At 41.0% G+C, this 14,079-nt stretch overlaps 1 protein-coding gene across 1 annotated transcript in view; it reads right to left on the minus strand.

Annotated features, from left to right (window-relative positions):
- fbxo38 (F-box protein 38) overlaps window positions 1–14,079 on the minus strand; it is a 119,125-nt gene that overhangs the window by 73,739 nt on the left and 31,307 nt on the right. The window contains exons 5-6 of the mRNA XM_030061678.1: window positions 11,023–11,188; window positions 9,547–9,822 (exon numbers count right to left, since the gene is read on the minus strand). Of these exons, the coding sequence (XP_029917538.1) occupies window positions 9,547–9,822; window positions 11,023–11,188 (442 nt within the window). The remainder of the gene's footprint in view (window positions 1–9,546; window positions 9,823–11,022; window positions 11,189–14,079) is intronic.

A 14,079-nucleotide genomic window follows, 5' to 3' on the forward strand; every position in this document is an offset into this window, starting at 1 on the left:
TTTTAGCCATTTTTGTGTCTGAAGAACTTTCAAAAGTGCAGGCTTTATATAGCCACGAAGCTTAGCAACAAAAATTGTGTCTTCTAATAAAAAGAACGACCTTCATCACTGGTGCCAAAATGACCCAATACTCAAAATTTCTTATGTATTTTTATGGAACCAATCAATTTTTATTTTTAATGGCTTTTTTAGAATTTGTTTAGTATTTTGGCTGTGACTGTACTAAAAGAAATTGCATTTAATTTTGCGGATGACACAAATATTTTTGGTACAGGTGAAAGCATTAAACAAGTGGAAACAGTTATAAACGAGGAAATGAAAAAATTAAAAATATGGTTTGACCGGAACAAATTATCATTAAATGTAAGTAAGACTAAGTTTATGTTATTTGGTGAAGGCACAGTGAACACAAAGGTACGAATAGAAATACATGGGGTGGAAATTGAAAGGGTGCATGAAAGCAAATTTCTTGGGGTTACAGTAGATGACAGGCTGAGTTGGAAACCACACATCAAACATGTACAGTCCAAAGTTTCAAAAAGCATTGCAGTTATACACAAAGCAAAACAACTACTACAAAATTTATTCAGGAAACGGGAGGGAGGTTATCAGTTAAGGGGGGAATATAACTTCAAAATCTTAAACATACGAACAAGCTTGAAAAGTTTCTGTATATCAATTACCGGTGTCAAGCTATGGAACAATCTAAGTGAGGAACTCAAGCAAAGTCCAAATATCAACCAGTTCAAGAAAATGTACAAAATATGTTGTTTAGCGAGTACAAGGGATATTCATGAATAATTATTGGTGATTATCATTGATTACTTGATATGGCATGGTGATGAGAGGCAGAGAAGTCTGCGTGTATATGTATGTATGTAAATGTGTGTGTATATATGTAGGTATGTATGTATGTAGGTATGTATGTGTGTGTGTGTATATGTGTATATGTATATATATGTATATGTATATATATATATATATATATATATATATATATGTATATGTGTGTGTGTATGTATGTGTGTGTGTATATATATATATATATATATAAAATAATTTTTTATTTAGACAAAGGGGTGAGAGTTAATAAGCTATGCTTCTTCTCACTCCTTTTCGAATATGTAATTTGTTTTCTGTATTTTCTTTTGTTAGTATTTTGCTTCCTCAATTTTCATTTCTATATTATGGTGTACAAAGAATTTGTTTAGTAGCAATCAGGAAGCCTTGTATTATTTGTACTATTTGCATATTCGGAATAAACAAAACAAACAAACAAACTTGAAGACCTAAGAGTGATTCTTGTGTCCGAAAACTTTTTTCCACCACCTGTAGATGTGCACACACATTGCCGCTTGTAGTATTGCTATAATATTTCTGTAGTTAATCTACAGGCTGTAGCCAGGTTGTAGCTAGTGAACACAGAGGTTTTATTCTTCTTCAGCAGTGCCTTTCCTGATGCACTCTGCCGATTACAGCATAACGCCACAGTGGAGCATGCTAGTAGTAGGGTGTTAGGGTCATGTGACAAACCTGGTCGCTATGTCAAAATTCTATGAAAAATGCCCTCCACCTCGTAATAAAAAGTTACTGTATTGAAACAATATGTCATCAAATTGTCTATTTTCACCATAAAAATAGACCAGTAAGTGTTAAAAATCATACCAAAATGTTTTTATCATGTTTGTTTTAATATTCCATCAATTTTCAGCTGAAAGGTATAGGAAGCCGCAAGCGGAATGTCCAGCTGCGCTGACTTCCTGGTTTTTAGAGAAAGATGTTAAATCACTGTGTCCACATTTCCTCTTGGAGGCAGTGGTTAAACTAAAAACCCACACTGGATTTCTATGATTTATATTGCCGAGACATTCGTGGATCCACACAGAAAGTTCAACATTACACGGACAGATATTGACTGAAATATAAGAACTCGTTTTTTTTTTCATTTTTTTCATCTTTGTGACAGGATTTTTTTAAAAGACATAATTTGAACACATGTAGCTAAAAACTAGAACTTCTTAGCTTTATTTTGATGCATAGGTTGTTGGGGTTTGAGTCGAATCCAGATGCCACTCCAGGATTTTGTTTTAGCTAGCTAGCATATACAGCCACGCGGAGCCAAGCAGCCTCTTCAGCCAAGCAGCGGAGCTCTGAGTTCCGAAGCGGCAGGAATCAAATGGTCGCTTTCTCCGCGAATATACTTGTAGACTATGAGACAGCAATGTATTGCTGTTCAGCAATGTTTGTAAATAAAGCTAGTTGTGGTGAATCCAATTCCCCATCTGACAACCAAAATGTATGGCTATGTCCACAATGATTTGTATCGATAGATAATCACACTGATAGGCTAGAAAAGTGGTATCATGCATCTCGCAAATCTCCTCTCTGCCATAGCCCCTCCTCTGCATAGCCTGCCCGCCCCACTGTGTGTGTGTGTGTGTGTGTGTGTGTGTGTGTGTGTGTGTGTGAGTATGTGTGTGATAATGATCCATGAGCTATTCAATTTTATTGACAGCCTGCTAAAGCCAGCCTATATGAAATGTGGGTGATACAGTGATAGGCCTGCATATCTGGCTGTGTAGGCTATCTATGGCTATCTATAGTATTGCTGTTAATATATTTTCCTCATTTTTTTTTTTTTGCTGTAAAATAATAATGTATATATTGTATATATTTATCTTTATCCACAGACTTTTATTCCACCTATTTATCCAGGGACTTGTATTATTAGCCACAACTAGAGTTCTCATATTCTGCCCGAACCCGACACGACATTTTCGGGTCGGGTCGGGCCTAAAATTTACGTGAATTGGGCGGGTCGGGTCGGGCTTCGGGTTCTGTGGGGGATTTTTTTTTTTTTTTTTTTTTAAATAAAAAACTAGAATTATGTGTTGTGTAATTGATTATGACGTTCATTTTTATGTGACTGGTGGAGAGAGTGAGTGACAGACAGACAACCAGCTGTGCGTGCGCAGCGCAAACAAGTGAGAGAGAGTTGCAGCAGTATCCCGCTGTGCTGGCAGACCCGGCAGCAGGGACGGTTTCTGCTATGGGCAGTGCAACTGCCCAGGGCGCAATCTACTTGGGGGCGCACAAGAAAAAAAAAAAAACCTCCAGTTTTCTAGACTACCGTATTGACCCGCACATGCCGCGGCACCATCAGTCGGCATCAGGCTGGCCAGCCGCGGAACCGTCCGGTACCGCGCCCACCCGTCAGGTCTGCCGGATCTGACAGGTGAGCTGCCTGATGCTGGCCGGTGCCGACCGTCTCTGCTAAATAATGGCGAATTTGGCGATTTTTTTTTTTTTGGGCTTTATCGGGCTGTCGGGCCTAAAGTTCGGCTAATTAGTCGGGTCGGGTCGGGCCTCGGGCTGGCCCAGTCAGGCCCGGGTCGGGTCGGGTCTTAATTTTCAGGCCCGATGAGAACTCTAGCCACAACCCACATACTTTTATTCACTTTATTCACATCAACTACTTTATGCATATTTCACTGTGTATTGTTCTATATCTATCTGTGTACTGTTCGGTACATCTTGTGTTAGATGTGAGCGGTGGTTCTACCTTGAATTTCCCCACAGGGATTAATAAAGTATTTTTCATTCATTCATTCATTCATTTTCCAGATTCTGTGGCAAGAAGGCATCAGGAGAGGAGAACAGTGTCTTAACCAATGGCCTGGTACTAGAACTCAGAAGAAAACATGTGAACACACAGGCACTGATTCAGGAACTACGCCAGGTGACTTCCGAGTCACAAAGAAAAGATATGGAGGGTGTCAGTGACGATGCAATTCGTATGTCAGTCAACAGGATGCATAAGACTTTCAGAAAGCTGCAAAAAAGAGGTAATGCAGAGTTGACTGAATACACAAACAGCCCATACTTGATTCCAAAAAGTAAGAGGCAGGGAATGCAAAATAAGGAGCCAAATGGTCAGATGGTTCAGGAGATGAAAATTATGAAGAAAAGGCTTTCTAATGCAGAGAAGGAGAGCAGAACACTTAAGGAGGAGAAAGAGCTGTTGCAGATCCAGCTGCAGTGTCTGGAGGACAAAAAAAGGACAGCTGCCGGAAGAAAATCAAAAGGATGACTCACAAGCAATACAGGGAAATGGACAGTCAAGAAGACATGACGAACACACTAACAGAGATGGAAGACACATTGAAGAAACTGGAAAAAGAGAAGCAAGAACTAATTGAATGGAAAGTGCTGATGGATGAAGATGTTATAACAACCTTTCAAGATGAGAAATACACCAGTGAAATACAAGAAGTAATAATGGATCTCCTGTCAATGAATGTGTCCATGAGAAAGATTGACCGTGTTGTTAAAACAGTTTTAAAGAAGTTGGCTGGAAAAGATGTTGTACAACTGCCTAGCAACTGGCTGAAATCTCAGCTCCTGGTTGAGGCCAGAGGGCTAGCTGATATTCAGCTAGCAGAAGCCCTCCTGCAAGATGATATCAAAACCAAGAAGGGACACTGCCTGCATGGAGATGGGACCTCAAAGTTCCACAAAAACTATCAGGACTTTGAAGTGATTTTGATGACAGGACAAACCATGACCCTTGGATTAGTCGACCAGGCGGGGGGAGACACGGAGACAACATTTGAGTCTTTTAATTAAAGAATTAAGGAGCTTGCAGAGTCCATCAAGGATGGAAGAACAGAAAAAAATATTGCAAGGCTCATTGCCTCATTTAAAACCACAATGAGCGACCATGGTCCAATAAACCCCGCTTTCAACAGACAGCTGCAGGCAGTCAGAGAGGACCTTCTGCCTGTGGCAATCAAGAACTGGGACAATCTTAGTGTTCAAACAAAATCTGACTTGAGTGATATGTCCAATTTTTATTGCAAGATGCATCACATCCTTAATCTTGAACAGGAGGCAAAAAAAACCCCGCTCAAAACATTTGAAGAGATTGTAGTGGAAGAAGGCAAGAACAAACACAGCTTTACCACCAATGAAGCTGGGGCTGCATGGCTGGTCAGAGCAGCCTGCAAGGCTTTCACTGCCCGTGGATCTGATGAGGCTGGAATTCCTCATCTGTTGGAGGCTCACCTTGCCCCCCTTGGCCTCAAAAATAAAATGGTGACTTTCATTGGAAAGTCACCTCCCCAACCCCAACCAACTTCTGAGAGCCATTGTGGTTGATGCACAGGAGAGAGCCATCCTGGCTGGGGTCAGGGCCCTTGGGATAATCGACAAAACAGTGACTGGGCCCTTTTGGAGGTTGCTGAACACAGCAGGATTCAATATTCTTACCCTGAACGAACACCTTCTCACAATGAGAATACAAATAGAGAGATGGAGCAAGCATGCCAGCTCCCTCCTGGAAGGTGAGCCACTCTTCCAAGAGGGGATTGCAGAACAGCACAAAGATGACTTGTATGAGGAGCTCTTCAGGGACAGTGCGGATGAAGAGTTCCAGGTGATGACTCAGCAGGCATTAGAGCTAGTCATGGCATCTATGCTGATCCTCCTAGAGCGACAAGCTGCTGACCACCTCCCTCGGGGGAAGTACTGGGAGCCCTCCGAGCAGGTAAAAATTGTTGTCCTGTCCTTGTACTGCTTACTGTGTATTTTTGTACTGTTTTATGCGATGATGACAATTAAATTTCCTGTCAAGGAGCAAATGAAATATCATGCATTCATTCACTGATTCATTCATCAGGTTCAGGTACATGCTTCCAACGTGCCCACCATGAACATTGTCTCAGAGCGTGACTTTGCTGTCCTCGACCTTCTGGTGAGACAGAAGCCATCTGCCAGAACACTGTCTCATGAGGCAATTGTGATGTGGCTACACAACGGGATAGTGAAGTGGCTGGAAAGCATGTCTGCTGAAGAGAAAACTGAGAAGATGGCACAGGCAAGAAAGTCAGCAGGTGACATCTTGAACCGTTACAATGGCAGGAAAGAGGCCATCAAGAAACAGAGACAGGAAAATCTGTTGAAGAAACAGGAACAGAAAAAAGAAAAGGAAAGGCAGGACAACAACAAAAAGGTTGCATTGACAAACAAAATAGCAAAACTAGGGGGGGTGTGGCGTTCAAAGGCAGAGATGGAAAACAGTCTCACACACCTAAGTGGAAACAAGGAGAGAATGGAAGCCTTTCTGAAAAGCTACATGCGGCAAGAGAGAAGAGAGAGAGGTGCAAACAGAAAGTGACTCTCCAGCAATATTTGGAGGACCCAGAGAAGTTGGTGGGACTGAGGGTGGAGCACAACTGCTGTGAGGAGGGGGAGCCAACACCTGTTTGGTACAATGGCACAGTGCTACAGATTACCAAACATAAACCCAACCCTTTGAATACAATATTCAAAATCAAGTACGATGTCGGGGACACGTGGGAATTCCCTCTCCTGAAAGACACGCAAGTAGGCAATCTGAGGATTCTAGATTAGATCTAAATCCACAGTTGCTATCAATCAGTTAATGTTTGTTGTTGTTTACTGAACTGATTTTGTTTAATTAACTTGTACATATAGTTTAATGACTTGTGCAAGTGTGCATTCATATGTCCCCCAAATCTGTTGGAAATTAATATTTATAATTTTTACCAGGTGTTTTTTCAAATGAGATTTGCACGTAAATTTGTATGTTAATTTGAATATAGTTTAGAGTAATATTTCACCAAATATGTTCGCATCAGTTATTGTTTGTTGTTTAATGAACTCATTTATTTTGTTTAATAAACTTATTCATTATGAACTTATTAATAGTTTAGTGACTTGTGTATTCATATTTTCCCAAACATGTTACCAAATGAGATATATGCGCATGAATTTCTGCTAATTTAAATAGTTTAGACTTATGTGACAAAATGCTCAATTTCTACTTAGTAAATTGTTGTGTGCACAAATGAGAAAATAAAATAATACATTAATTGATTTTATATTTTAATAACACAAGCAGTGTTTATGGTCTCATCAAAATGTATATTTTGACACCAAAATTGACCTTCTAAGTCGCTTGGAAGTCGAGATATTGGCAGAATATTGAATTTACATGGCGGCCATCTTGAAATCCAAGATGGCCGCTGATCTAGTGACATTGTTATTAGCTTTAACACATTCCTGAAAATGTATACACTACTCACAAAAAGTTAGGGATATTTGGCTTTCGGGTGAAATTTACGGAAAATGTAAAAAGTTCACGCTACAGTGATATTATATCATGAAAGTAGGGCATTTAAGTAGAAGCATGCACTGGTGATTTCCTCATCTCAAACAATTTCCTGAAAAAAAAGCCAACAACAGTGGTGGGTATACCACAACAAAAAATGTCAATGTCTCAATAACTTGTCATGTGCCCTTGAGCATCAATTACAGCTTGACCACGACGTCTCATGCTGTTCACAAGTCGACTTATTGTCTGCTGAGGCATGGCATCCCACTCTTCTTGAAGGGCGGCCCTCAGGACATTGAGGTTCTGGGGTACAGAGCTCCGAGCCTCTACATGGCGACTCAGCTGATCCCATAGGTTTTCTATGGGATTCAGGTCTGGAGAAAGTGCAGGCCACTCCATTTGAGGTACCCCAGTCTCCAGCAGCCGTTCCCTAATGATGCGACCTCGATGAGCTGGAGCATTGTCGTCCATGAAGATGAAATTGCACTGAGGCCCACTGGTCCATCGTCCAGCGTAAATGCTGCCTGGCCCATGCAAGACAATGCCACCTGTGCCTGGTGGTGTGGTCAGGTACCCTTGCAGGTCGTCTAGCACGCAGACCATGCTAGTGTAAACGGTTTCAAATGGTCTGACGTGACACTTGGGTGCCTCTCACCTCCCTTAAATGTGCCTGGAGTTGAGTGGCATTCATCATCCGGTTCCACAGGGCACTGTTCACAATGAAGCGGTCATCAGTGTGGGATGTGGCCAAAGGACGTCCACTTCTATGCCTTTCTGTGACTCTTCCAGTCTCTCTGTATCTCTGTTGCAACCTGCTGATGACACTCTGTGACACTCTAAGCTCAGTGGCCACTTCCGTCTGAGAACATCCTGTTTGAAGCCTCGCAATGGCGAGGTGCTGCCGATCAATTGTTAGGTGTCGTCTTGGTCTCATGATGTCGAAATGTGAACAGCATGATGAGGAGGACTGTTAAATACCAATTCTAATTGAACCAGGAAATTTATTGGTCGATTCATGGATCAACACCTGTTGTGAATTTTGCCGTTAAGCTCCTTGTTAGAGAACAGCAACTTGTGCAAAAGGTACTGAAACACTGAACAGTTGGACATGTGCATTCAAAAGTTTACAGAAGGTCACATTAAGTTCACCTGTAAAGGTTATAATGCATTATAGGTTCATCCTGAAATTTCACCCGAAAGCCGAATATCCCTAACTTTTTGTGAGTAGTGTATTTTGACACCAAGATTGACCTTCTAAGTCGCTTGGAAGCCGAAATATTGACAGAATAATGATTTTACATGGCGGCCATCTTGAAATCCAAGATGGCCGCCACCCGCCGTCTTGATGACGTGGCTCCACATCCAAACTGAAAGCTTTGGTGATGCAAAAAAATTTGGTGCTTTTGTCCAGAGCATCCCCATCCTTCCCAAATCTGACACTAAGCTGCCTGACTAATGTTAGAATTAAAAGAAAATCAGATTCACCAGGTGCCGTTTTAGAATCTAAGGCAGGGGTGTCAAACTCGTGCCATGGAGGGCCAAGAGGCTGCAGGTTTTCATTCCAACCAACAACTCCACCAGGTGATTTCACTGATCACCCTACCTCCAAACAGAGAGGCGGGACTAATCAGTGAAATCACCTGGTGGAGTTGTTGGTTGGAATGAAAACCTGCAGCCTCTTGGCCCTCCATGGCACGAGTTTGACACCCCTGATCTAAGGGTTCCATTAACTTGTGCTTTACGCTGCGCAACCTTTTTGACCCTGTGTCCGGTCACTTAAAAGGTCATATATCTGCAGTGATAGGTCCTATCCTCATGAAACAAATTGTTCTGAGATCCAGAGAAGTTGCCCTTTCACATGGTACACTAAATGCACTTGACATAACATGTTTTATTTTTGGCCCCTAACACCCTACCAGTAGGCCTACAGCAATCAAATTAGAAAATTCTATTGTAGACATCATCACTATGAGAGAAATCTACTTACTAGCAGTTGCTAATGCATTGCCAAGCACTTGAATTGTTTGAGTTTTTCAAAACATTAGAGTTGCCATAGAAACCTGTTTGTATGTGAGGCCTACTTAAACTACAATTCAAATAAATTGTTTTTGAATTCATTTAAATTTAATGCATTACGGGGTATTTCTACTTTTTCATAAGAGGCTCTGTGTGGTTTCCTACAGCCTCATGTAACCAGGGAGAAAGCATAAATTCAGTCCTTCATGAAAGACACCATGTGGAACATGATGGACCAAGTGACAGCTAGATATCTGTAGGCTAATGAGAACTGGATTTGTAAAAACAGTAGACATCTACCTTACTGTATGATTCAAAGCACACACTATTAGACCTTCTCTAGTGACAGCAGTGCCACCTGGACAAAACATTAGGCAGACATACGCACTCCTCACCTGATCTCCAACTGTCTTCAACCACATGCTGGATAAGTCCTCCAAGAAAGGGGACCCTTACCAGCTCCAGCTGCTCCAGGTTACGGGCTGATGCCAAACCCGTTACCAGGGGAACATATTTGAGGGAGTTAGTGGGCCCAGCACAGTTACGCATCACAAAGGTTCTCAGGCTCACGCACAAAAAGTCTTTAAATGGTTGTGGTTTGGTGAGACGAACCCACTTTAGGTACAGATGGCGCAGCATGGAGACACAGGGAATCTCTGGAACATTCACACCTATGAGAAACAAATGATACGTAACATAGCTAAACATACTTATACTTACATATTTAAGGCAAAATCCATCATGTCCGACAGCACTCACCCCCTGCATTCAGAATTTAACCCTAACCCTAACCATTAGCCAAAACTAACCAATACAAATTCTCCTTCATACCCTCCACCATCTCACTGCTCAATCATCTTTAGTTCCCATTTTATTCAAGTGTGCACTTTTTATTTATTTACTTATTTATTACTGATTTTATGTGACTGTTTGCCTTGTGTGTTTCACTCTGTTGTTGTCATTGTGGTTGTTGTTGCTGTTGTGCTGTTTTTTACTGCTACTGCGGCAGAATCAATTGCCCCTCGGGGACAAAAAAAGGTCTTGAACTTGAACTTGATACTGCTACAGCATTATGTTTAGCTATGCCGATGTGGAAAGCTTGCTGCGTCATACCCAAAAAGACTCAAGGTTGTAATTGCTGCCAAAGGTGCTTCAACTAAGTACTGAGTAAAGGGCCTGAACATGTATGTCAACGAGATTTTTCAGTTTTTTCTTTTTTAAACAATTTACAAAATATTCTGTTTCCACTTTGTCAATATGGGGTGCTGAGTGTAGATGAATGAGAGAAAAAAAAATGAATTTAAACTATTGTAGCATCGGGCTGCAACAGAACAAAAGTGAAAAAAGTGAAGGGGGTCGGAATACTTTCTGAATGTACTGTATGCCATGCAAAGTCTTTAGTAAGGGGGCTAAAGTGAGGCTATTTTCTGTCCTTTACGTCCTATTGTGACCTATTGTGTCATGTAGTGTAATCAAAGCTTCACCGAAATTCGTCTTTCTCCACTGGTTAAGCCTCCCTCATCACTGCTCTGGACTTGAGACTCACCTCAGAACATGTGGGCCTGTGGGTCCAACTTGCGTGGGCTCCATGGGCACCAAGTCCCACTTGCGCAGGAGGGGCTTGGACCCCATCAATACCTGCTTGCAGGTCTAGTTTTTGCATGAATCTATACATTATTTTGTAGGAAAATCCCACTCATTCTGCGTTTAATGATGAAGTCCTCCACTAAGTTTTTTAAAAGCTGATCAACTAATTAAATCTAACTAGATTTTACCAAATACTTTGCACAAAACAACAAACTCACTTCAGAATAAAACAAATATGAGGCTTCAAAAAGCTATTCTAAAAAGTCTACTGGTTTTCTACTCACCCACAAGATGCAGGGTCTGTATCTTTGCAGTTATGGGGATAGTCAGTTTGTTCTCAGCAGGAATTGGAAATGCACCATTGCGGTTGCGGAACTTTCCCAGTATGTGGACCTGGGGCATGTAGTTCCATATCGCCTCCACCAGTTCCAAATGGGAGGTTTCCACACCCTAAAAATAACAGAGTATTTAAGCTGTGTTGTAAGTTCACATTCTGGGTCACCTGCCCAGGGCTCTTAATCTAAAAGAATTTAAAAGTAATTTTTGCTGGCCCAAGAAATACTATACATTTTTTTTTTAATTGAAATAGATCACTCTACCTATTTTTACTTCCATTTTACATATAAAAACTGGTGTCGTGTGAAACATTCAACTCAGAGAGAAGAGCTAATTTAGTTCAATTCAGTTCAGTTCAACAGTTCTCAAAAACCTGCTATTTACACAAAGATAATAATTAATGATTAATTAATTAATTAATTAATTAATCAAATAAACAAGTTTGTTAACACATGTAAATAATGTTAGTTTTTAACTACTAACACAAGGTTAGTTGACATTTCAAGTGTAACAGGCAGCATGTCAAGAGCCTGTTTACGGACCATTGTTGTGCTTATGCCCCTTATTGACAACCAAAGGGTGAAAACTAAACTGGAACTTATTAGAACCTGTGAGGTTCATTGACTGCCTTATGTTTCCTGTCCCACAACGTCAACAACCGTGAGGGGTAGGACGTGCCCAATGAAAAAATGGTCATCTTGTTGTAGTCTTACTTAATTTATTTCCCCAACTGTTTGGCTGTATACTGAATGCCCAGCTTTCCCAAACACTGATTTTCTTTTAAATACACTTTTTTACCAGCCAACTTGAGCTCCTGCCGAATACCGTAACACTTCAATTAAAAGCCGGGTCAATTAAAGCCACAATGCAATTAGCTATTATGTTTAAAGCCCCTGTTTTTTGGTGGATTCTATCAGCCTTTGGTGCTTTTTACAAAAGAATGGACCTCCCAGCAAGCAGGGTGGAGCTGCATTCATACGAACTTGGATGTCAGTGTATGACCTATAAAATTTTGGCAAGTCAAGAAAATGGATGCTCTCTTGCTTGGTATACCCCATGGAGGAAAATTCAGAGTTGCTTCTTCTTGACAGCATTGATGTCTCCCAAGCATACATTGTGATTGCCACTTTATCGCAGGTCAGAAATTTATTATACTGATCTTCTGTAAACTCCAATAGCTTTCACAGGAAGTTCCAACTTACTGTAAATGCTAAACAAAAGGTCTTATAAAGTACAGGTTGCAACCAATTTTTGAATGGACAGTCTCAAGATGTACTTGACTGAACTTTAACTTTCCCATTTTCAAAGAGAAACATCAACGTGGAGTTGCCTGTACAAAAGATAGGAGGGCCAGGAGCCTCAAAAAAATGCTTAACTATGTGAGTGTTTGTATCACAATAGGCTTATTGGAATTCTCATACAAACAGATCCTCCGCACACTGACTCAAACTTTACTTTAACAGGGAACAACGCGTTTCGCCTCAGCGTCTTCTAACCTGAAGACGCTGAGGCGAAACGCGTTGTTCCCTCTAAATAAAGTGTTAAAGTAAAGTTTGAGTCAGTGTGCGGAGGATCTGTTTGTATGAGTTTATCGTTAGTTCCTGCTGCCTTCCAGCACCTGACGACCTGTGGCTGTGCGAGGAGTTTGCACTGATTGCAGGCTTATTGGAATGTTTGTTTCGATGACTTTTTTGTTTTGTGAGGTCGTAATTACTGTAATTATATAAACTCACATTAGCCCAGCATGGGATGTGAAATAGCATTATACAACACGTAGATCCGACTTTTGTAGTGAGGATTCTTCTTCATTGACAAGGCATCTTGTTCATTTTCTTTTTGCTGTTTTATTTACAATATTTACAAACATTTTAATTTCAAAGAGGACAAAACATGTCTTTTGTGTATGGGAGACTCCAGCCAAGACTTCTCCCTCTCTCCTTCATCAGTTCCTAAATACTCCCAGCTGTGTCCAATTCCACCCCTTCCCCGAGACTCCTCCTATGACACTCAGGATGAATCCGGTGTAGCGCAGGTCAGCTCAGGCAGATGGCGACCACTGTGCTGAAACCTCACAACAGAATGAGTTGCAACAAAGACTCCGGCCCGATGAACATGTTTAAATGTTCTTCAGCAAATAAAGTTAATTCAGTTCAAGATTATATAATAACTGAATGGGTCTTCTTACAAAAGAATGGTTTGGCAGCTGAATAGAACATGAACGTACCTTTCCATCTCGTCCAGAAAATATTTCTTGAACTCGGCCTATTTTCCAGCATTGTCGTGGAAGTAGATGATCATGAATCAATACTATGTCATCAATCTTGAATTGACTGGTTGAGGTGGTTGATTTTAAAGCATGAGCAGATTTTAACAACAACAAATATTCATCTCTCCAGCATTTCCAAAGCTGGTTAAGAAGTCTGTCTCGATACTGCCACCGTTTGTTCATCTTTTTGGCATTCACTCCAATAAAGTCTGTATTTTTTCTCCTCCTTGTTGGCAAAACATTCAGTCGTTCTCCTATCAAGAAATGAGCTGGTGTGAGAGGGGCAAGATTTTCATCAGAATCCAAATAAGTCAGGGGTCGAGAATTGATTACTGCTTCCACCTCGGTTAGGAATGTTTGTAATTCATCAAACCTGAGGAAAGCCTTTCCCAAAATCTTCTTAAGACACATTTTGACAGACCTGACCATACTCTCCCACACCCCCCCCCCCCCCCCCCCCCCCCACCAGGCAGCTCGTTCTACTATGAACTTCCACTGAATCCGTTTTTCTGAAAAAAACTCCTGAAGTTGTCTTTTATTTAAGTTTTTCCACAGAGTTTGTAATTCATCTGCTGCCTTTTTGAAAGTTTTAGCATTATCAGAATAAATCACTTTGCATATTCCTCGTCTAGCGATAAATCGCCTAAAGGCAAGCAGGAAACTCTCTGTTGTCATATCTGAAACCAATTCCAAATGCACAGCTCTCGTCACTGCACAGGTAAAGAGTGTAATGTACACC

The sequence above is a fragment of the Myripristis murdjan genome, chromosome 10 (genome assembly GCF_902150065.1).
Source record: "Myripristis murdjan chromosome 10, fMyrMur1.1, whole genome shotgun sequence".
In the NCBI taxonomy this organism is placed as follows: domain Eukaryota; kingdom Metazoa; phylum Chordata; class Actinopteri; order Holocentriformes; family Holocentridae; genus Myripristis; species Myripristis murdjan.